The following is a 23,218-nucleotide window of genomic DNA, read 5'->3' as shown; positions in this document are numbered from 1 at the left end:
TGGAGCTTCAGCTTCAACATCAGTCCTTCCAATGAACACCCAGGACTGATCTCCTTTAGGACAGACTGGTTGTATCTCCTTACAGTCCAAGGGACTCTCAAGAGTCTTCTCCAACACCACAGCTCAAAAGCATCAATTCTTTGGCGCTCAGCTTTCTTTATAGTCCAACTCTGACGTCCATACATGACTACTGGAAAAACCATAGCCTTGACTAGATGGATCTGTGTTGACAAAGTAATGTCTCTGCTTTTTAATATGCTGCCTAGGTTGGTCATAACTTTCCTTCCAAGGAGTAAGCATCTTTTTAATTTCTTAGCTGCAATCACCATCTGCAGTGATTTTGGAGCCCAGAAAGATAAAGTCTGATACTGTTTCCACTGTTTCCCCATCTATTTGTCATGAAGTGATAGGACCAGATGCCATATTCTTAGTTTTCTGAATGTTGAGCTTTAAGCCAACTTTTTCACTCTCCACTTTCACTTTCATCAAGAGGCTCTTTAGTTCTTCACTTTCTGCCAAAAGGGTGGTGTCATCTGCATATCTGAGGTGATTGATATTTCTCCCAGCAATCTTGATTCCAGCTTGTACTATATCCAGCCCAGCATTTCTCATGATGTACTCTACATATAAGTTAAATAAGCAGGGTGACAATATACAGCCTTGACGTACTCCTTTTCCTATTTGGAACCAGTCTATTGTTTCATGTCCAGTTCTAACTGTTGCTCCCTGATCTGCATACAGGTTTCTCAAGAGTCGGGTCAGGTGGTCTGGTATTCCTATCTCTTTCAGAATTTTCCAGAGTTTATTGTGATCCATGCAGTCAAAGGCTTTGACATAGTCAATAAAACAGAAATAGATGGTTTCTGGAACTCTTGCTTTTTCGATGATCCAACGAATGTTGGCAATTTGATCTCTGGTTCTTCTGCCTTTTCTAAAACCAGCTTGAACATCAGGAAGTTCACGGTTCATGTATTGCTAAAGCCTGGCTTGGAGAATTTTGAGCATTACTTTACTAGCGTGTGAGATGAGTGCAATTGTGCAGTAGTTTGAGAATTCTTTGGCATTGCCTTTCTTTGAGATTGGAATGAAAACTGACCTTTTCCAGTCCTGTGGCCACTGCTGAGTTTTCCAAATTTGCTGGCATATTGAGTGCAGCACTTGCACAGCATCATCTTTCAGGATTTGGAATAGCTCAACTGGAATTCTATCACCTCCACTAGCTTTGTTCATAGTGATGCTTCCTAAGGCCCACTTGACTTCACATTCCAGGATGTCTGGCTCTAGGTGAGTGATCACACCATCGGGATTATCTGGGTTGTGAAGATCTTTTTTGTACAGTTCTTCTGTGTATTCTTGCCATCTCTTCTTAATATCTTCTGCTTCTGTTTCTGTCCTTTATCGAGCCCATCTTTGCATGAAATGTTCCATTGGTATCTCTAATTTTCATGAAGATATCTCTAGTCTTTCCCATTCTATTGTTTTCCTGTATTTCTTTGCACTGATCACTGAGGAAGGCTTTCTTATCTCTCCTTGCTATTCTTTGGAACTCTGCATTCAGATGCTTGTATCTTTCCTTTTCTCCTTTGCTTTTGGCTTCTCTTCTTTTCACAGCTCTTTGTTAGGCCTCTTCAGACAGCCATTTTGCCATTTTGCATGTCTCTTTCTTGGGGATGGTCTTGATCTCTGTCTCCTGTACAAAATCACAAACCTCTGTCCATAATTCATCAAGCACTCTGTCTATTAGATCTAATCCCATAAATCTATTTCTCACTTCCACTGTATAACTATAAGGGATTTGATTTAGGTCATATCTGAATGGTCTACTGGTTTTCCCCACTTTCTTAAATTTAATCTGAATTTGGCAATAAGGAGTTCATGATCTGAGCCACAGTCAGCTCCTGGTCTTGTTTTTACTGACTGTATAGAGTTTCTCCATTTTTGGCTGCAAAGAATATAATCAATCTGATTTTGGTGTGACCATCTGGTGATGTCCATGTGTAGAGTCTTCTCTTGTGTTTTTGGAAGACGGTGTTTGCTATGACCAGTGCGTTCTCTTGGCAAAACTCTGTTAGCCTTTGCCCTGCTTCATTCTGTACTCCAAGGCCAAATTTGCCTGTTACTCCAGGTGGTCTTGACTTCCTACTTTTGCATTCCAGTCCCCTATAATGAAAAGGACATATTTTTGGGGTGTTAGTTCTAAAAGGTCTTGTAGGTCTTCATAGAACCATTCAACTCCAGCTTCTTCAGCATTATGGGTTGGGGCATAGACTTGGATTACTGTGATATTGAATGGCTTGCTTTGGAAATGAACAGAGATCATTTTGTCATTTTTGAGATTGCATCCAAGTACTGCGTTTCAGACTCTTTTGTTGACCATGATGGCTACTACATTTCTTCTAAGGGAGTCCTGCCCACAGTAGAAGATATAATGGTCATCTGAGTTAAATTCACTCATCTAGTCCATTTTAGTTTGCTGATTCCTAGAATGTCGACATTCACTCTTGCCATCTCCTGTTTGACCATTTCCAATTTGCCTTGATTCATGGACCTAACATTCCAGGTTCCTATGCAATATTGGTCTTTACAGCATCAGACCTTGCTTCTATCACCAGTCAGACCCACAAATGGGTATTGTTTTTGCTTTGGCTCCATCCCTTCCTTCTTTCTGAAGTTTTATCTCCAGTGATCTCCAGTAGCATATTGGGCACCTACTGTCCTGGGGAGTTCATCTCTCAGTGTCCTATCTAACCCTGACCAGACTTTGGTAATTAATCTCTTAAATTATCTCTTTTGTGATAATTTAAAAATTTCTGTTGCTTCCTGTCAGACACATATTTTCCCTTATGTTTACTTGCAAAATTACTGTTACTCTTTTACTTTGTAAACAACCAGTGAATCATAAAATCCAAAACCATAAACAACCCTATAAACTCTTACATGTTATCCCTAATATCCCTCTATATCCCAATACTGTTCAGAATTTTATGAAGATCTACTTTTGGATTCAAATATAAAATGTGAAAAAAGTTTAGAAATTTAAGTTATAAAGATTAAAAACTGTAAAATATTTATAAAAAAGGCTAGTCAATTTTTTATTTATTAAAAATATACCAAACACAACAGCAAAAACAAATTCCTGGGAATTATTTAGCTTGGTAGAGCAAAGACAATTATTTAAATAAAGTGAACTTAGTGTTCATAAGTGATGTTTTACAGATGTATTCCCCAATCTGATGCCTCTTTGCTGGAATGCTTATCATTGAGACGTGTACTATCTTATTAGGGAAAAGCTTTATAATAGTAATTCAAGGAAATCTTCAACTGCATCAGGAATTTTCATTAATAATTAAGAAATTAATTGAAGTGTATACAATCCCCTGCTATAACTCTACATATCACAATGGACTACCAATTTTATCTTAAAATCACAGAATGCATTTTTTTGCAATTTTATAAATATTAACTATATATGTTTTTCATTACAAATCATGTTACAATAAAAAGAAAGTCAACCTTTATGTTTAACTTAAAACACAAAAAGTAACAGAGAATGTTCAAGTATGGCACTCTCTTCACTGCATGAGTGGGGCACTGCACTACACCCGGAATATTCTGTAAGAAAGCTACTCACTTGAGTTTTTGGCCGAGCTCCAGTTGACATTTGGTTTGGCACACCATCAAGATTCTGAATGTTTGCAGTTTTATTTCCACAAATTCCCTCCTTCTGATGATTTTTCTAAAAGATTAGTCTTCAGGTTTATAGAATTCTGTAGAAAACATTTTTAAACAAGTTTTACACACATGAAGAATTATTCTTAGGAATAATTCAAGTGAATTATTTAATAAAAACACATTTTTAAAAAACCAGGATTGTTTTGAAAGCTAACATAAAATGTGAGAATATTCCTAAATAGTAATTATTTTTCCAGAGATATTTATACTTAGGCTCAGTAAGATCAACCCTGGTAAAGCCTGTGAACTTGTAAATATAAGTTTATAAGTAAATATAAGTTTAAATTACCAAGGTAATACATAGTACTATATTGCCATGTATTTTAAAACTTTTTAAAAAACAAAACCAAAAGTTTGTTAAAAACTTGAAATAAGAGGTGGCTCATTTAGAGCCACAGTATTCTTTTAAGCTTTAAGATCTCAATTTATATATTTTGTACTGAAAGTGAAAGTGTTAGTCACTCAGTCGTGTCTGACTCTTTGTGAGCCAATGGACTATGTAGCCCATTAGGCTCCTCTGTCCATGGAATTCTCCAGGCAAGAATACTGAAGTGGGTTGCCATTTCCTTCTCCAGGGATTGAACCTGGGTGTCCTGAATTGTAGACAGACTCTTTACTGACTGAACCACTAGGGAAGACTTATATTTTGTAACAGCAGGGAACAAATTATAAAATTTTATTTTCAAAGGTTAGGTGTAGAAGTAAAACGAGTGAAGTAAAGTTGTCAGCATAAAGAGAATCCTAAACTTTTCAAATACAGAATGAGTTTCTTTTCCAAAATGTTAGATTAATTCTTATTGGTGTCAAGTTTTCCTTCACTAATTCTTTCCATCACCTGGAAGTCTGCCACATCTCTCTGTGTCCACTTGCCTTATGTAAGTTACCTAGAAGCCTCTACTGCAGTGTCCTGTCCTGGTTTATTGCTTCTGGAAAAAGGACCAATGTTTTCAGAAGAAGAAAAGGTTGGAAATGTGAATTTTTCACTTAACTAAAAGTTTAGTCACTGCTCATCAGGTTGTTCTTCAGGGTGGAAAATAATGTATCTAGAATACACTGGCTTATGTGTAAATATAGCACTGTCAAATACTGACTATATAAACTTTGACTTAATTTCCTCAAATCTAAATTTAATCACCTATAAAAGAATACCTTTGACTTCTAGTGAACACTTCTTTGTGCCCGGCATATTTGGCCAATGGAATGTGAGTACAAAGGAACATGCCAAGTCTGAGCAGAATCTTTAAATATTCTGCATGGAAATTATAGTTTTCTTACTCTTGATGCTTATAGAAATTCTACAGTGGGGAAAAGAAATACAGTGATGAGAATAATAATGATATGCTGTGCTAGTAATAATATGGTTTACATATTTACATTTTGGGAAGAATTCCCCATTTGATATTTTGAACAGAAATTTACTAACTCAAAACTGTCTAAGAAGAGTTTAAAGGACATAGAAGAGTGTATACACATTATACCCTTGAGAAAAGACCATGAAAGATCTAATGGGATCTTGTCTTAATTCACATGCACAGTGATTTTAAAAGGTATGAAAGTTATTAAATTGGGGGAAAAACACTGACAAATTAGAACACATTGGACAGGCAGTCAGGGGTGCTGGCAATACAGTGAGTTGACCAATGAGTTGGCCAATAAGAACTACACTCTTCTATTGATAATGTCTATTTCTGCTGGCAGGTGTGGACAGTTTGACCTAGTACCTAGAGTAATAACCACTGGGGGTTAATTTATAAAATGAGGATGATGCTGGCTCCTGTTTCAATAGGGTGCTACATGCAAATGAAAGCCCCTTCAGTACTGTTATGGTGGCTGTTGTAACACAGCCTCTTTTTCTTTGAGAAGTTAGGGACTGCATTTTATTCAGGAAAATCTAACATCTGATGACAGAATATTAAGCACAACAGCCTGTGTATGATACTTTCATATGGACTACCTCATTTTTTTTCTTCTTAGTAATTCTGTGAGGTAGGCCCTTGTTGGTTGAATTTTATAAAAATAATTCCTAAAGAGAACAAGTTGCTTGATTAGGATCACACAGCAACTGAGAGTGCTAAGATCTCTTGATTTCTTCTCAGTTACTTCTTTCTCCCTCCATATTTCTCTTTGTATCTTGGCCCAGTCTCACTTCCACAACCTCTCCAGTCTAAATCTCAGCAAAGGTCTGTTCTATCACTGTCTTCGGTCAGCTAGATAATGGGTTTGGGCTCCTGTTAGCCCTACTGAAGACAGATACCTATGAAGACAAGGAAATGGGGTTCTAACTGCAGGAAGGAATTAACCACTAAAACCCAGCTGTTTTGCAGGGTTCCTATGGCCCAGACATGGCCACTTACAGCACTTATTGAAAGTATGCTAGCCACTTTATAATTTTGAAGCTTGTTATAAATAAGATTCTTTCATAAAATTACATTTTCTTAGTCCTGTTTCTTGTATATAGTAATTCAGTTGATTTTTTAACCTGATGATGTTTCCATAAATATTTGTAAGCCTTCTGATCAGTTTTATATATTTTGGGGGGATTGTCTTTGTACTCTGACACGGGGGACAAATGGTAATTCTGTTTCTTTACCATTCCTCATATTTTCCTTTCTTTTATTTTCCTTATAAATAAGCTAGGCCTCCAGTCAGGGGTGGAAAGAGAAGACATTCTGCCTGATTCTATTTCTGATTTTAAGGAGAGTGCTTCCAATATGTCATCATTTAACCATGATACTGACTGTACTGGGTTTTATTTTTCTAAATCATGCAGTTTTTCTTTTTATAAAAAATTTTTATATGAAAGGATGCTGAATTTTACTGAATGCATTTTCTCCATGTATTAAGATGATCAAAATTTTCTTCTTTAATCTCTTAATTTATAAATTACATTAATCTTACCATGTTAAACCAACCATGCACTTCTGTATTATATTATCAAAGTACCCTTCTAGTTTTTAAGATTATTTATCATAATGAAGGTTGGAATTTGTCAAATGCCCTTTTGATAACTAGTCTTATCAATGAGCCATAGTAATAGATTCATAATTATTAAACTATCCTTATATTCTTGAGACCAACTGTACATGGTTGTGGGAAGCAGTTCCTTTTAATTTTTTTGATTTTCATTTTGGGAAGAATTTCTTTGGTCTTTTTGAACCCATATTCATTTTTTTGTCCTATTTTGTGTCAAGAAAACACTGGTTTCATAAAATACATATGCAAGTTGTGCATCTTTGTAAATAAGATATAGAAAATTTATATTGCATGAAAATTATCCATTTTTTGAAAATCTCAAAGAACCCATAGACAAAACTGTTTGACCCTTAGAGGTGGTTTGATAACTTTAAAGATTTCTCCTATTGGTTTATGGTCTATTTTGATAAGTAACTACTGAGTGAATTTTGACAAAAAATGTTATTATATTGTCTATTACATGAAGTTTTTCAAATTTATTAGCAGACCTATGTAGACTCTTGCACTTTGAAAATCATACTGTATTTGATATTATAGCCCTCTTGTTTCTGTTCTATTTATATTGTCTAGATGAAAGAGCCTAGAATTTAGGTTAAACAGACTCAAGGTAGATAAGCCAACTCACTTGTTAAATATCAGCTTAATCACCACTGCCTCTGGGAAGCCCTTCATCACTCCTGGCAGATATTTTTGTGAACTCCTATATTTCCCCAGCAAAACATTTGCCTTGCATAATTATTGTAATTTGTTTAATGAGCACCTTCTATGTTAAACTGTGAGCTCTAGGAGGGTAAAGAGGAGGTCTGATTAATTTCCCACCAAATACCTAGCACACTGTTTGAATCAGAATGAGTATTAAATAAATCTTTGTTGAATGAACAATACTTTTTCCCATGTCCTTCTCTGCTTGTCTATTCATAAAATCATAGTTATAATGGGTTTTTATTGCTACCATGCCAAGAGAGGAGAAGAGTGATGAAGTGTGAGCTCTGGAGCTAGAGTAATGGGTTCAAAGTCAGGCTGTGCCACTCACTAGCTGTGGGACTATAAATAAATATTTCTTCTTTGTATTTCTGTTGCCTCAACTGTAAAACCATAAATAAATAATTTTGCACTCACTAGATTGTAGGGAGTTTATATGTGTGAAACACTTGAAAGTGTGTCTGGTACATAGCAAGTTGTGAATTAATGTTAGCTATTGTTATGTTAGTACATCACAGGTAAATGAATGGATAAAAGAATAAAACTGCAAAAACAGAGAAAATACGATATGTGCTCTGCCTCTGGGCTGTTCTGAGGATCAAGTGATGTGAGTTTTAAATAATGACAAGCATTTGAGGTGTTTTATTAACATCATTACAAATGGGAAGCCCTAGTGGCTAGAGGAACATAACTGTTTTCTTTGGAAAAAATGGATAAAGGCAAAGAAATACTTAATTAGGTTTTGTTCCTTACTGGAATTTATTTTTATCCTCTACTACAATACTTTAAATACATAGTTTTAACAGTTTAATATTTTTGTAACTACAACATAACCAAACAAGAATTTTTCCTGAGACTTAGCTTTTTGAGAAATAATATCTGACTCTGAAATATTTTTTTCCTGGATCTTTATCCATTACTTACCTTTTATAGTTCACATTTTATTTAAACAATGTCTCTTTGTTTTTCCTACTTCAACAAGAAAACTTTTAAATGCTATCCTTGTAGTATTTTCAAAGTTTCCTATGTATAGGTATTAGCCCTAGAATATTAAACTTCATTGATGTAATAATCATTGAATTTTTTCTGCTACATACAACCAAGCCATGACACAGGATTGCAAAAAAAATAAATAAATAAAAACCCAAATAATAAAATTATCTTCCTAATCTTTGTTTGAATTTCATATAAAGAAAGTTTAGGAAAAAATTCCTAAGATAAGACATTTACGCTTATGCAAATATAGCAAGGAATGAGGTGGTTCACTGCTGCTGATTGTCCAAACTGGTGTAGCATGCCATCCTTTAATTTCTTTATTTGCAAAGAAGACTCTCACTAGCTAACTGACTTAGAGATTGAAGATAATTAATTTGATCTTTTTTGGAGGAAAGCACAACGTTTATAAAGAAACATCCATTTTAAAAACAACTAAAATATTTTATAACACTTAAACTATTAATATCTAGTTGCAACAGCATGTATAAATCATGTAACATGAATTTTGATCCCAAATATAAATGGTCAAAGCTATGCATAGGCTGAAAGTTGCCCTTGCCATTTATTTTTCAAGTAATAGATTAGTTCTGTATCTCAAAAAAGCTTGTGTAATTAACTTTCAAGGAACACTAAGAATACAAAGAAGAAATGTAAGCACATGTGAAAATTTTCCCAAGCTATGTAATTTGTATTAAATTTATTTTTGACAATTTTTGTAATCTGTTCTTCCCGTAACTGAGACTAATTAACTTATCCTGCTAAATGACCAAGAAAGACATTTGATTCCAGATCTATCTGAGAAATGAGAGACCTTCATTTTTCATATTCCTAAAGCTGGATACAAAGAGTCCCTTTCTCCATCAGAATAATGATAACTATCATTTATTTAGTGCTTGTATTCAGTGTAGTGAAAGCAGGCTGCTGGCTAAATTCAGGTCCTGATTTCTGTGCTTACTGTGGTGACTTGAGCAAGTTACTTAAATTCTCTATGCCTCTGCTGTCTCATTGGATTAAAATGGGAATATTAATAAGATCTACTCATAAAGTTTTATTTATTACTTCCCATTTAATTTTTGGCCCATATTTTACCCAGAGTATTGTCACAGCTTCAAGATGCCAGAGTTTTAACTGCATTGTATTCTCTGTGAGAGCTATGACTATACCCTTTCTGATCAATCACCACAATGCATCAGCAACATGAACAGACTAAGAAGAAAGCACCATACTAGTTGAAGAACTAATACGTCTCTTTTAAATCCTGTGATATGATCCATTAAAGATGGATAAAAGTGACAGAATAAAACATGAGATGTGTGAACACAGAAGACTCACATGATGCACAGTTCTACTTAACATAGTGACGTGTAAGACAAGCGTTTGTAGTCTCATGGCCTTTTGTTTGTTTTTCCACTTGTACATAGTTGATTAGGTAACTGCATCTTTTCCCTGCACCCAAAGGCTTTCTTAGGTAAAGTATCTTTGGAGCTAATCAATTTCCGGTCTCTTCTCATTCATTCACTCATATGCCAAGCACTGTCCAAGTGCAGTGAAAACAAAATAAACACAACATATTTCCTTTAAGAGCTCTAGTCTATAGAGAAAATGTCACGTAGACAGATAATATTACAGGCAGGGATTTAAGACAAAGTATCATATAAAATGATATGAGAACACAGACAAAAGAGTAAATAATTCTGCCTGGGGAAAAGGAAGAGTTCATAGAGGAAATAACCTTTAACTGAGTTTTGAAGGAATACTACTAGTATTTCAGAGAGAGGGAATCCCAAGGGCATGAAAACACAAAAAGAATACAGCATACTCAAACAATAGTAAGGATTTTTATCTGATTCCATCTATTGATGCCTAGGGGATATGGAAGCAAATGATGTATGAAAATGAAATGTGGTCCTCAGATAAAATGCTACATATTAAGGAATTTGACTTTTGTCTGTAGGTAACAGGAATCTTGTGGATTTTTGTTTTTGTATTATATTTTACAAGACTTATACTAAGAAATATAAGGAGATTATATAAATATCAAAAGATTTTAAACATGCATTATAGACATCAGTATCTCATCATTTCTCGTTGGAGTTTAACTCTCCCTTGCCGCTCTGCTCCCTCCTCTCTGTGGTCAGTTTTTCAAAATAATATTTTTATTGTAAAGGAAAGTACAAATATAGAAAAGTACACAAAACAGATGCATAGCTTAATGAATTACTCAAAGGTGAACAATCTAACCACCATTGGGTCAAGAAGTAAAAGTGTCCCTGAACTTCCTCTCCACAATGCAAAACACCTCTAAATACTCCACACCAACTGCAAGCCCATTCTTCCTTCTGTAAGGAATCATTATTTGTTTACATTAATTTCCTTGCATTTTTCAGTTTCAGCAGTCAAATATGTACCCTATAATGCTAGTCTTGCTCCTTTATATATTTTTTGGTATGTTTTTTAAGCCTCGTTTAATCCAAAACTTATTTTTGCTACAAGTTATCTGTTGAAAAACCTAAGAGTTTTTCTACATAGTTTTCCAGTCTCAATTTTACAAACTGTATGTCTTTCTGGTCATGTGATTACCCGAAGTTGATTCTCTAGTAGATTTCTTTAGAAAGGGATAATGAGCCCCTGTGCCGTTTTTACAAGTCAATTTTGCTAGATACAAAATGCTTGATTCACTTTTTTTTCCCTTGAGAGTATTAATAAGATAAACTTATTTTCTATGAGCATAAATTGTTGCTCTTGAAGTCTGATAATTATCTAATTGAAATGTCTTGTAAATCATGTGTTCTTTTCTTCTTTCTAGATAGTCAAATATTTTATTTTTCTTTAAACCCAGTACACTACAATATCTTGGTGTTAGTCATTGTGGATCAATATTCTTAAGTATATAATGAGTAACTTCAAATCCTTATTTTAGAAAAAATTTCCTGAATTATAATTTTCAGCATTTCTTCTGGTTCCTTCAGTTTTATTCTTTGATATCTTGCTCTTTTTCTCAGTCCCTTTTTAAAAGTTACCCAAAGTCCTTTAAAAATTACCCAAATTGGCTTAGCCAGTAAAGGACCTGCCTGTAATGCAGAAGACACACTGCTGCTGCTGCTGCCGCATCGCTTTAGTCGTGTCCGACTCTGTGCGACCCCATAGACGGCAGCCAACCAGGCTCCCCGTCCCTGGGATTCTCCAGGAAAGAACACTGGAGTGGGTTGTCATTTCCTTCTCCAATGCATGAAAGTGAAAAGTGATAGTGAAGTTGCTCAGTTGTGTCTGACTCCTAGCGACCCCATGGACTGCAGCCTACCAGGCTCCTCCGTCCATGGGATTTTCTAGGCAAAAGTACTGGAGTGGGGTGCCATTGCTTTCTCTGAGAAGACACACGGGGGACATCTATTTGATCCCTGGGTTGGTAAGATCCCTTGGAGAAGGAAATGGCAACCCACTCCAGTATTCTTGCCTGGGAAATCCCAAGGACAGAAGAGTCTGGCAGGCTACAGTCTATGGGGTTGCAAAAGAGTCAGACATGACTTAGCAACTAAGCATAACAAAAGTCATAAAAAAACGTTTTAAAAGTTTTAAAACTTTGAATTTTACTCTTGAGCACTCTTAATACACCTGCAGTTGAGTTGTGTGTATAGTGAGATGTGTGTACAAATTCTTTACCTGAAAACACAGGGTAAAAGTTTGTTTTTGGGGGGTTACCAAAAAAAGCTGTGCTTCTGAGAAATCATTTATTTGTATCTCATGAAATTATAAATTAATTTGATTTATATATGGTGTCTGACTCAGACCTGAGAAATGTAAAAGTATAGCAGTGGCCACATCAGCTTAAGGCAGCAGAGCAGACAGAAAGAGCCATGTTAGGAGCTCTTTTACACACAAGCAGGCCAAGAAAAGACAAGTGGTCTTACTAACCATACGAACATTGACCAGAGAGATAAGCCAAAATATCTTTTGGAAGTGGAAGTGTTAGTCACTTAGTCATGTCTGACTTTTTGCAACCCCATGGACTGTAGCCTTCCAGGCTCCTCTGTCCATGGGGATTCTCCAGGCAAGAATACTGGAGTGGGTTGCCATGCCCTCTTCCAGGGGAATCTTCCCAACCCAGAGATTGAACCCAGGTCTCCCGCATTACAGGTGGATTGTTTATCATCTGAGTCACCAGGGAAGTTGGAGAAGGCAATGGCAACCCACTCCAGTACTCTTGCATGGAAAATCCCATGGATAGGGGAGCCTGGTGGGCTGCAGTCCAGGGGGTCGCAGAGTTGGACACAACTGAGTGACTTCATTCACTTCACTCACTTCATACTTTATCACTGGAGAAGGAAATGGGGTCGCAGAGAGTCAAACACGACTGAAGTGACTGAGCATGCACGCACACACACACACCAGGGAAGCCAATGTCTTTTAAAAGAGATTCAATGCAATCCCTATCAAGCTACCAACTGTATTTTTCACAGAGCTAGAACAAATAATTTCACAATTTGTATGGAAATACAAAAAACCTCGAATAGCCAAAGCAATCTTGAGAAAGAAGAATGGAACTGGAGGAATCAACCTGCCTGACTTCAGGCTCTACTACAAAGCCACAGTCATCAAGACAGTATGGTACTGGCACAAAGACAGAAATGTAGATCGATGAAACAAAATAGAAAGCCCAGAGATAAATCCATGCACCTGTGGACACCTTATCTTTGACAAAGGAGGCAAGAATATATAATGGATTAAAGACAATCTCTTTAACAAGTGGTGCTGGGGAAACTGGTCAACCACTTGTAAAAGAATGAAACTAGAACACTTTCTAACACCATACACAAAAATAAACTCAAAATGGATTAAAGATCTAAACATAAGACCAGAAACTATAAAACTCCTAGAGGAGAACATAGGCAAAACACTCTCCGATATAAATCACAGCAGGATCCTCTATGACCCACCTCCCAGAATATTGGAAATAAAAGCAAAAATAAACAAATGGGACCTAATTAAAATTAAAAACTTCTGCATAACAAAGGAAACTATAAGCAAGGTGAAAAGACAGCCTTCAGAATGGGAGAAAATAATAGCAAATGAAGCAACTGACAAACAACTAATCTCAAAAATACACAAGCAACTCCTGCAGCTCAATTCCAGAAAAATTAACAACCCAATCAAAAAATGGGCCAAAGAACTAAATAGACATTTCTCCAAAGAAGACATACAGATGGCTAACAAACACATGAAAAGATGCTCAACATCACTCATTTTCAGAGAAATGCAAATCAAAACCACAATGAGGTACCATTTCACACCAGTCAGAATGGCTGCGATCCAGAAGTCTACAAGCAATAAATGCTGGAGAGGGTGTGAAGAAAAGGGAACCCTCTTACACTGTTGGTGGGAATGCAAACTAGTACAGCCACTATGGAGAACAGTGTGAAGATTCCTTTAAAAACTGGAAATAGAACTGCCTTATCACCCAGCAATCCCACTGCTGGGCATACGCACCGAGGAAACCAGAATTGAAAGAGACACATGTACCCCAATGTTCATCGCAGCACTGTTTATAATAGCCAGGACATGGAAGCAACCTAGATGTCCATCAGCTGATGAATGGATAAGAAAGCTGTGGTACATATACACAATGGAGTATTACTCAGCCATTAAAAAAAATACATTTGAATCAGTTCTAATGAGGTGGATGAAACTGGAGCCTATTATACAGAGTGAAGTAAGCCAGAAAGAAAAACACCAATACAGTATACTAACGCATATATACGGAATTTAGAAAGATGGTAATGATAACCCTGTATGTGAGACAGCAAAAGAGACACAGATGTACAGAACAGTCTTTTGGACTCTGTGGGAGAGGGAGAGGGTGGGATGATTTGGGAGAATGGCATTGAAACATGTATAATATCATATAAGAAATGAATCACCAGTCCAGGTTCGATGCATGATACAGGATGCTTGGGGCTGGTGCACTGGGATGACCCAGAGGGATGGTATGGGGAGGGAGGTGGGAGGGGGGTTCAGGATGGGGAACACATGTACACCCGTGGCGGATTCATGTTGATATATGGCAAAGCCAATACAATATTGTAAAGTAATTAGCTTCCAATTAAAATAAATAAATTTACATTAAAAAATAAAAATAAAAGAGACTAACTTACCCAAGAGATACACCTGAAGGAGAAAGCCACTTGAAAAGGCACTGGGGTTTCAACAGAAAGGATCTTGGTGGGGTGAAATCTGATGTCTACGACTAAGTGCTGGTTGAAGTCCTCAGTGGTCACTCAGGAAAAAGGACAATATTTGAATACTGTAGTTGGAAATTCCAGGCAGAAGAATCTAAAGAGCGTTCTTTAAATATCAGAGTCCCCAGACTGTCAGTTCCAGATTGTCACAACAGTGGCCATGTAAACCTGAGTCTTTTTCTCCAATCCTTTTAACAGTGGTCCATCCCTGGAGGATCAGACCCCAGAGCTTGCACACTGCGTGAGGAAGCAGTGAAATGAGAAAGAAACAAAGGAGAACCCAAACACTGCAAGTCTCTCAGCCTGAAACACTCTCAACACTGAGGATAAGCTTCAAATAAGGTAAGACTATGCAGTTGTGAGATTACGCATGGCCTGGAGATTCAGAATAATTAAGTGACACTTCTTGTGTCAAAAGGTGACCAAAGGATGTTTTTGTTTTTAATAATGATTGGAAAATCTATGAGACCCACCATGGAAATCATTTAAAAGGTGAAGAACTAGTCCATTCTATAGAGTTGAAGGTAGACAGAAAGAAAAAATAAAGCTTTCTTTTCACCTTATAAAGTTATTTCTGTTCAGGAAAAGATTATATTTGGTAAAAAAACAAATTAGTTTATGCTGACATAGATTGAAAAAGGTCAGGAATAACAAGATTAGGTCAATGTTAGCTTAAAACCATGGTCCTTGTTTACAATTGGAAAGTTTGATGTCAATCAAAGCTTCAAACTCCTGAGTAAACTTGACCTGTTCCATGGAGAACCCATCCTGATCTGACCATAAGGACTATTAGAGATGGTGTGTAGACAACTCTTGGCACATACTAAGCCCTTAACAAATGATGGCTCTTCTTATTCTGCCCTTCTTTGCTATACAGTCGAGACACACCACCTCACACTTGATCATAAGGTGTTTCCCATTGGGTGAGTGTCTTTTTTTTTCTCCAACTGATATCAAAATTATTAGAATACTGGTTAGAACTTTGAATCTAGAATTTTTCAACAATAATTGATGACTGATCAATAAGTAGATATAAGAGTTAGGACATCACAACAGAAATGTTTTGGGGTAGGCCAGGCAAACCAATAAGCAGCCCTAAAATTGCAACCTTTTGTTAGTCAACTTTTCACTTTTTCTGTCTCAAATTTCTCATTATTAATCAAATGTCTCTTTATTTTATGCCTTGAAGTCTTCTATTATTAAACATCAGGACTTTAAAAATTATGTTATTTTGTGGTATCAGACTTTTGGAATAAGACTATCTTCTTTGGAATGGTACCCAAGTTCGGTGAGAGCCATATGAATTAACTGGATAACAATACTTCTGTCCGTGTAAAGTTGCCTCGAAGCAATATACGAATATTCTGCACAAAGCATGGAAAGAGTTGGTGAAGAAGTAGAAAGTTACAACAGAAAAGAAGGGCGTTTTCTTTTTAGATTTAAATGTAATTCTACATGTAGACTTTTGAATTCAATGTTTTTAAAAGGTCTCTTGCTCTTCAATTACTTTAGTTATGTAACCTTTGTTTTAAAGATGCTTACAACTGGAAGTTTTATTTTCTTTCATACCCATATTTTGTGATCGTGTACAATGTTATATAGGAGAAAAAGAAAATGGGGATCTTCCCGACCCAGGGATCAAACCTACATCTCTTAGTCTCCTGCCATAGCAGGCAGATTCTTTACCACTGTGCCACCTGGGTATATATTTTTTCTAATATATTTCCTTTAGACACAGAATTCACTGCTGAAACACTGCTAAAAATGGTTACAGAACATTTACATGCTCTTTGGATATATTTTCCTTTTTAATCTAGTCACTAAGTGCCTACTACAAGCACCATGAGGGTAGGATTTGGATCTGTTTTAACATTACTTTATAAAAACAATCTTAAAAAAAAAATCTTGTTTCATTATTCCATAAGCTATGGCCTTCTGTTACGCAAACTATTCATTACATGTGAAACATTAACCCCAAAGACAGTAGGGAAAACTAAAATGAACTGTTTTCTCCATGAAAGAAGACATCATCCCTTTCTCATCTAGTAACTTTTTCAAATTCTGCACAGAATATAAGGAAAAGCAAAAATCAGTTTCCATTACTGTATATAAATCTGAATATGAGTAGCCAAAAGTTTTTTAACAAGTAAAAAAAAATAACTGGAAATTTTAGCTCCAAGTATTCCTTTAAATGTTGATATTGGTGACCTAAAAGCAGTGTAGGTTAGATGATTAAGTATTTAATCATGATAAAAATTAAATATTGATGATTTAAAATAAGTCTGACTCTTTGCGGCCCCATGAACTGTAGCCTACCAGGCTCCTCTGTCCATGGGATTTTCCAAGCAAGAATACTGGAGTGGGTTGCTATTTCCTTCTCCAGGGGATCTTCCCAACCCAGGGACTGAACCTGGGTCTCCGCCATTGTAGGCAGATGCTTTACCATCTGAGCCACCAGGAAGTCTCAAAAAATAAGTTTAGGAAGTAAAATTTATTTTTGAACTGTAACAATTCCATATTAATACATCTATGTAAAAATAATTTGCATTTTAAGTTTTATCAGAGAAAATTTTAGGCAATAAATTAAGGATATAATTTTTTGAAAAATTTAAAGCTTCAAGAGGTAGATAAACTGAGAGCAAATGTCAATTATTTTGATTTTTTAAATAATTCAATTATATGGTAAAAGGATATGACAAAGGTGTTCTTCAAAGTGTGTGTGTTTGGGAGGTATCTTAGAATATATCATGTTGTTTTGTACTAATGTCAACTTTATCTTGACTATATAAAGCTTATTCTTTTTCTCACCACAAAAACTGAGGTAAATACATTCTATCCCTCAACCCTCAATATGACTATTTGTGCTTTGGGGATAAAGGAAATTTTGAACCCTTATTTATGACTTATTATTTCTCTACAATAACCCTATTCAGGGAAATGAAGGGTACATTTGTTTTACTGATTCCATCTAAGCACATTATAAAAGGCAAGATGATGGCCAGAAGATCTATACTTAAATTATTGGAATGTAACAGGACTGAGAAATCCCTTATGGAACACATAGAGATCAGATCTGACACTCTAGCTCGACCTGATTAGGATCTAGAATAAGAGTATTTAGTGATTTTTAAGACATTAATAGAGCAGGGTTATGGGAAAGCTAGTCTAGATTTGGCATTTCATTTTCTGTGTGCCTGTAAGTGAACTAAACATATGACTGTTCCAAAGTAAATACAAATAAGTTTACCGATTATAGAAAAGATACAATTTAAAAAAAGGAAACCACAGTGATACAATTAAATAACTGCAAATTCAAACATGGAAAACAAAACGGTGCAGTATGACAGAAATGGTCAATAAGATGATAAAATTGTATTGTCATTACTTCTTTGTACATTTTTAAGTAATTAAATTAGAAAATTTAATCTATGTGATAATTTGGATAATTTTATGATCATAACTATGAGAATTAAAAAAATCTGTTCCAAGCTACATTTGTTTATTCTACTATTAGGAAAATGAAAACAAACCACTAAATAATAAAGCAAATCAGCCTCAGAAAACAGAATATTCAATTTTGAAAGATATTTTCTTATCATGGGAGAATCTCCTACTGGGTATGAGGATGTTATGAAATTACTCAGTCCATTCTTACTGTACAGCCATAATGCTCCCTGGTAGGACAGGAATTAGGTACACATTAGGGATGGGTATGAGCAGATATGATAAATATTGAAGACAAGGCTCTGTATTCAAGCAGTTTACAATTGTCTGTCAAGGCTCTGTATTCAAGGAACTTACAATTTCCCTCATAGTTCAGTTCTTAAAGAATCTGCTGCAATGCATGAGATCTGGGTTCAATTCCTGGATCAGGAAGATCCCCTGGAGAAGGAAATGGCAACCCACTCCAGTATTCTTGCCCAGAGAATCCCGCAGACAGAGAAGCCTGGCAGGCTATAAGTCCATGTGTTGCAAGAGTTGGGCACGACTTGTCGACTAAATCAGAGGTTAAAGCATCTGCCTGGAATGCGGGAGACCCGGGTTCGATCCCTGGGTCGGAAAGATCCCCTGGAGAAGGAAAACGGCAACCCACTCCAGTACTCTTGCCTGGAGAATCCCATGGAGGGAGGAGCCTGGTAGGCTACAGTCCATGGGGTCACAAAAAGTTGGACGCGACTGAGCGACTTCACTTTCACTTTAGCGACTAAATCACCACCACCACCACAACTGTCTGAACTAGAATCATTTAAAGAGCAGAGTTAAAAGGGAAAAGCTGGAAGATAGTTCTTTTAATGAACATTCAACTACAAAATAAACTAGTTTTCCTCTTTAAAGTAAGTCCTCCACCAGCATGCTGAACAGAACTTCACTCCATTGTTTGATAACAGCCTATTCTCTAATCTCTGGATGAATCAAGCTAATTATTAGTACATTAGAGCAGAATTCAAGTTCTATTTTATGACACTGCTTTAGTTCAGTTCAGTTCAGTTCAGTCACTCAGTCGTGTCCGACTCTTTGAGACCCCATGAATCGCAGCACGCCAGGCCTCCCTGTCCATCACCAACTCCCGGAGTCCACCCAAACCCATGTCCATTGTGTCAATGATGCCATCTAACCATCTCATCCTCTGTAGTCCCCTTCTCCTCATGCCCTCAATCTTTCCCAGCATTAGGGTCTTTTCAAATGAATCAGCTCTTCATATCAGGTAGCCAAAATACTGGAGTTTCAGCGTCAACATCAGTCCCTCCAATGAACACCCAGGACCGATCTCCTTTAGGATGGAATGGTTATATCTCCTTGCAGTCCAAGGGACTCTCAAGAGTCTTCTCCAACACCACAGTTCAAAAGCATCAATTCTTTGGCGCTCAGCTTTCTTCATAGTCCAACTCTCACATCCATACATGACTACTGGAAAAACCATAGCTTTGACTAGACGGACCTTTGTTGGCAAAGTAATGTCTCTGCTTTTGAATATGTGGTCTAGGTTGGTCATAATTTTCCTTCCAAGGAGCAAGCGTCTTTTAATTTCATGACTGCACTCACCATCTGCAGTGATTTTGGAGCCCAGAAAAATAAAGTCAGCCACTGTTTCCACTGTTTACCCATCTATTTGTCATGAAGTGATGGGACCAGATGCCATATTCTTAGTTTTCTGAATGTTGAGCTTTAAGCCAACTTTTTCACTCTCCACTTTCACTTTCATCAAGAGGCTCTTCACTTTCTGCTCTAAGGGTGGTGTCATCTGCATATCTGAGGTTATTGATATTTCTCCCAGCAATCAGTACACTGTACTGGTTTGTTAGTAACACAAGTCACTTGGAAGTCACTCATATTAGAGCTTCTTTAAACCAAATTTTACTCTAGGTTATTCTAATAAGTTTCATTCTAGGTAACAAACACTATTTCAGGATTTGTTAAATGGCAGCAAGAGAATGAAACAACAAAGTCTTGCATTTGAACACTAAGTAAAAGTAAAACCATTTCAAATGAACAGTTGGTCTTTCAATAATTGGAAAAGCTATACCTACACAGCTGGGAGGAAAGATATTCCACTATTTTTGCATCCCAGTGTACTGGTGCAGTGCTCAGTATTTAATAGAGGTTCAGTCAATGTTTACTGAATAAAATAAACTACGTGATGAGCAAAAATCTGCAAATATTGTGGATTCTTAAACATGGCTGCCAGACAGGGAAGTTATGGCTTACCACTTCCCCTTGAAGTTAAAATTACCTTTCTCCAGAAAAAAATTGTATAGGTAATAATAGAACCTATCATGTATCAGACATTACAAGCAGTATCATTTTTTTAAGCCCATCTTTTTTTTTTTTTTTATCCTGGAAAGCAGACATCTTCTTGGTTTTCAAATTAGGGAAACTGAAGCTTAGAAAACTTAACTTGCTCAATTTCACCCATGGAAGAAGTGGTACGATCTGGGTTAAAGTCTGGTCATTCTGGCCTTTCTATAGCACAAACTGGGGGGCAATGTATATAATTATTACTCGAAATTACAGTAAGAAATCAAATCCATTCTCTGTCAGGGAGCATATATATGTGTGTGTGTGTGTGTGTGTGTGTGTGTGTGTGTGTATTATTATCTATAAAAAATAACAGGATGCACTTCTTCCTGCCTGACTGTAACATGTACTTGTATTGTGAAAGCACCAATGGAGAGAGACTGAATTTACAGCTATAGCACAGTAACGTTTGGTTTGGCATGGAACAACAGACTGGTTCCAAATAGGAAAAGGAGTACGTCAAGGCTGTATATTGTCACCCTGCTTATTTAACTTCTATGCAGAGTACATCATGAGAAACGCTGGACTGGAAGAAACACAAGCTGGAATCAAGATTGCTGGGAGAAATATCAATCACCTCAGATATGCAGATGACACCACCCTTATGGCAGAAAGTGAAGAGGAACTCAAAAGCCTCTTGATGAAGGTGAAAGTGGAGAGTGAAAAAGTTGGCTTAAAGCTTAACATTCAGAAAACGAAGATTATGGCATCCGGTCCCATCACTTCATGGGAAATAGATGGGGAAACAGTGGAAACAGTGTCAGACTTTATTTTTCTGGGCTCCAAAATCACTGCAGATGGTGACTGCAGCCATGAAATTAAAAGACGCTTATTCCTTGGAAGGAAAGTTATGACCAACCTAGTAGCATATTCAAAAGCAGAGACATTACTTTGCCAACAAAGGTTCATCTAGTCAAGGCTATGGTTTTTCCTGTGGTCATGGATGGATGTGAGAGTTGGACTGTGAAGAAGGCTGAGTGCCGAAGAATTGATGCTTCTGAACTGTAGTGTTGCAGGAGACTCTTGAGAGTCCCTTAGACTGCAAGGAGATTCAACCAGTCCATTCTGAAAGAGAGGAGCCCTGGGATTTCTTTGGAAGGAATGATGCTAAAGCTGAAACTCCAGTACTTTGGCTACCTCATGCGAAGAGTTGACTCATTGGAAAAGACTCTGATGCTGGGAGGGATTGGGGGCAGGAGGAGAAGGGGACGACAGAGGATGAGATGGCTGGATGGCATCACTGACTCGAAGGACGTGAGTTTGAGTGAACTCCGGGAGTTGGTGATGGACAGGGAGGCCTGGTGTGCTGCGATTCATGGGGTCGCAAAGAGTCGGACACGACTGAGCCATTGAACTGAACTGAACTGAGAACCATCATCGGAGAAGGAAATGGCAACCCACTCCAGTACTCTTGCTTGGAAAATTCCATGGACGGAGGAGCCTGGTAGGCTGCAGTCCATGGGGTTGCTAAGGATCGGACACGACTGAGCAACTTCACTTTCACTTTTCACTTTCATGCACTGGAGAAGGAAATGGCAACACACTCCAGTGTTCTTGCCTGAAGAACCCCAGGGACGGTGGAGCCTGGTGGGCTGCCGTCTATGGGGTCGCAGAGAGTCAGACACGACTGAATCGAACTTAGCAGCAGCAGAACCATCATAGTTCCTCATTGGAAGGAAGCCAGGGCAGAAGACAGAGTCAAGCAAACCCTAAAGAGAGTTAAGAGTATTCTTTAGGAAGCCATCTGTAGCTAGAGGATATTACTTCTAGGAGGCCCTAGAGACACCTCCAGAAGCAAGAAAGCAAGTCACTGGTGTGTCTTCTGGTTGTCTGATGTGTGGGGACAAGAAGTGGTGACAATGGTACAGAAAAAAAGAGTACTACCTTTATTAGCATCATTGAGATTCTCAGAATAAAGACATTTATTTCTGCCAGTAATAGACTTAAAAAAAGTAGTCTCACCCCTATAAACTGTGATCTAGAAAAGCTGGGTAAAATATAAAATATATCTTTTTGATAGCATCTTGAAAGGACAAGATCCTAAGGAGAAGGTGCAGAGAAGTCTGCTATGTTCATCTCTGCTTTTCCCCTTGACTCATTTGCTAATTTGAAAGTTATTCCAGAGTCTGAGAAATCACTCATAAAGAGTGATTTAGAAGCAGGTAGCTTAGAAGCAGGGAAGCCAAGAGCTTTCAGGAGTCCCATAGTTCTGAGAAAATATAAATTGGACTTTAGAGGCAACTAGGAAGGAAGATGGTGACTGTAGCCATGAAATTAAAAGACGCTTACTCCTTGGAAGGAAAGTTATGACCAACCTAGATAGCATATTCAAAAGCAGAGACATTACTTTGCCAACAAAGGTTCATCTAGTCAAGGCTATGGTTTTTCCTGTGGTCATGTATGGATGTGAGAGTTGGACTGTGAAGAAGGCTGAGCGCCGAAGAATTGATGCTTTTGAACTGTGTGGTGTTGGAGAAGACTCTTGAGAGTCCCTTGGACTGCAAGGAGATCCAACCAGTCCATTCTGAAGGAGATCAGCCCTGGGATTTCTTTGGTAGAAATGATGCTAAAGCTGAAACTCCAGTACTTTGGCCACCTCAAGCGAAGAGTTGACTCATTGGAAAAGACTCTGATGCTGGGAGGGATTGGGGGCAGGAAGAGAAGGGGACGACAGAGGATGAGATGGCTGGATGGCATCACTGACTCAATGGGCGGGAGTCTGAGTGAACTCTGGGAGTTGGTGATGGACAGGGAGGCCTGGCATTCATGGGATCGAAAAGAGTCGG

General features: G+C 37.3%; 1 protein-coding gene across 4 annotated transcripts in view; it reads right to left on the bottom strand.

The window, feature by feature from the left end:
- The window catches only part of STARD13 (StAR related lipid transfer domain containing 13), a 493,326-nt gene that overhangs the window by 362,541 nt on the left and 107,567 nt on the right, over positions 1-23,218 (bottom strand). For all 4 annotated transcript variants that reach the window (XM_024999929.2, XM_024999933.2, XM_059892086.1 and 1 more), the window contains one exon: positions 3,632-3,767. In XM_024999929.2, coding sequence (XP_024855697.1) covers positions 3,632-3,661 — 30 coding nt within the window. In that variant the 5' untranslated portion in view covers positions 3,662-3,767. The remainder of the gene's footprint in view (positions 1-3,631; positions 3,768-23,218) is intronic.

This window comes from Bos taurus, chromosome 12 (genome assembly GCF_002263795.3).
Source record: "Bos taurus isolate L1 Dominette 01449 registration number 42190680 breed Hereford chromosome 12, ARS-UCD2.0, whole genome shotgun sequence".
Lineage (NCBI taxonomy): Eukaryota > Metazoa > Chordata > Mammalia > Artiodactyla > Bovidae > Bos > Bos taurus.
Note: the sequence above shows the minus strand (reverse complement) of the source record. Positions and strands in the feature narration are given on the sequence as shown.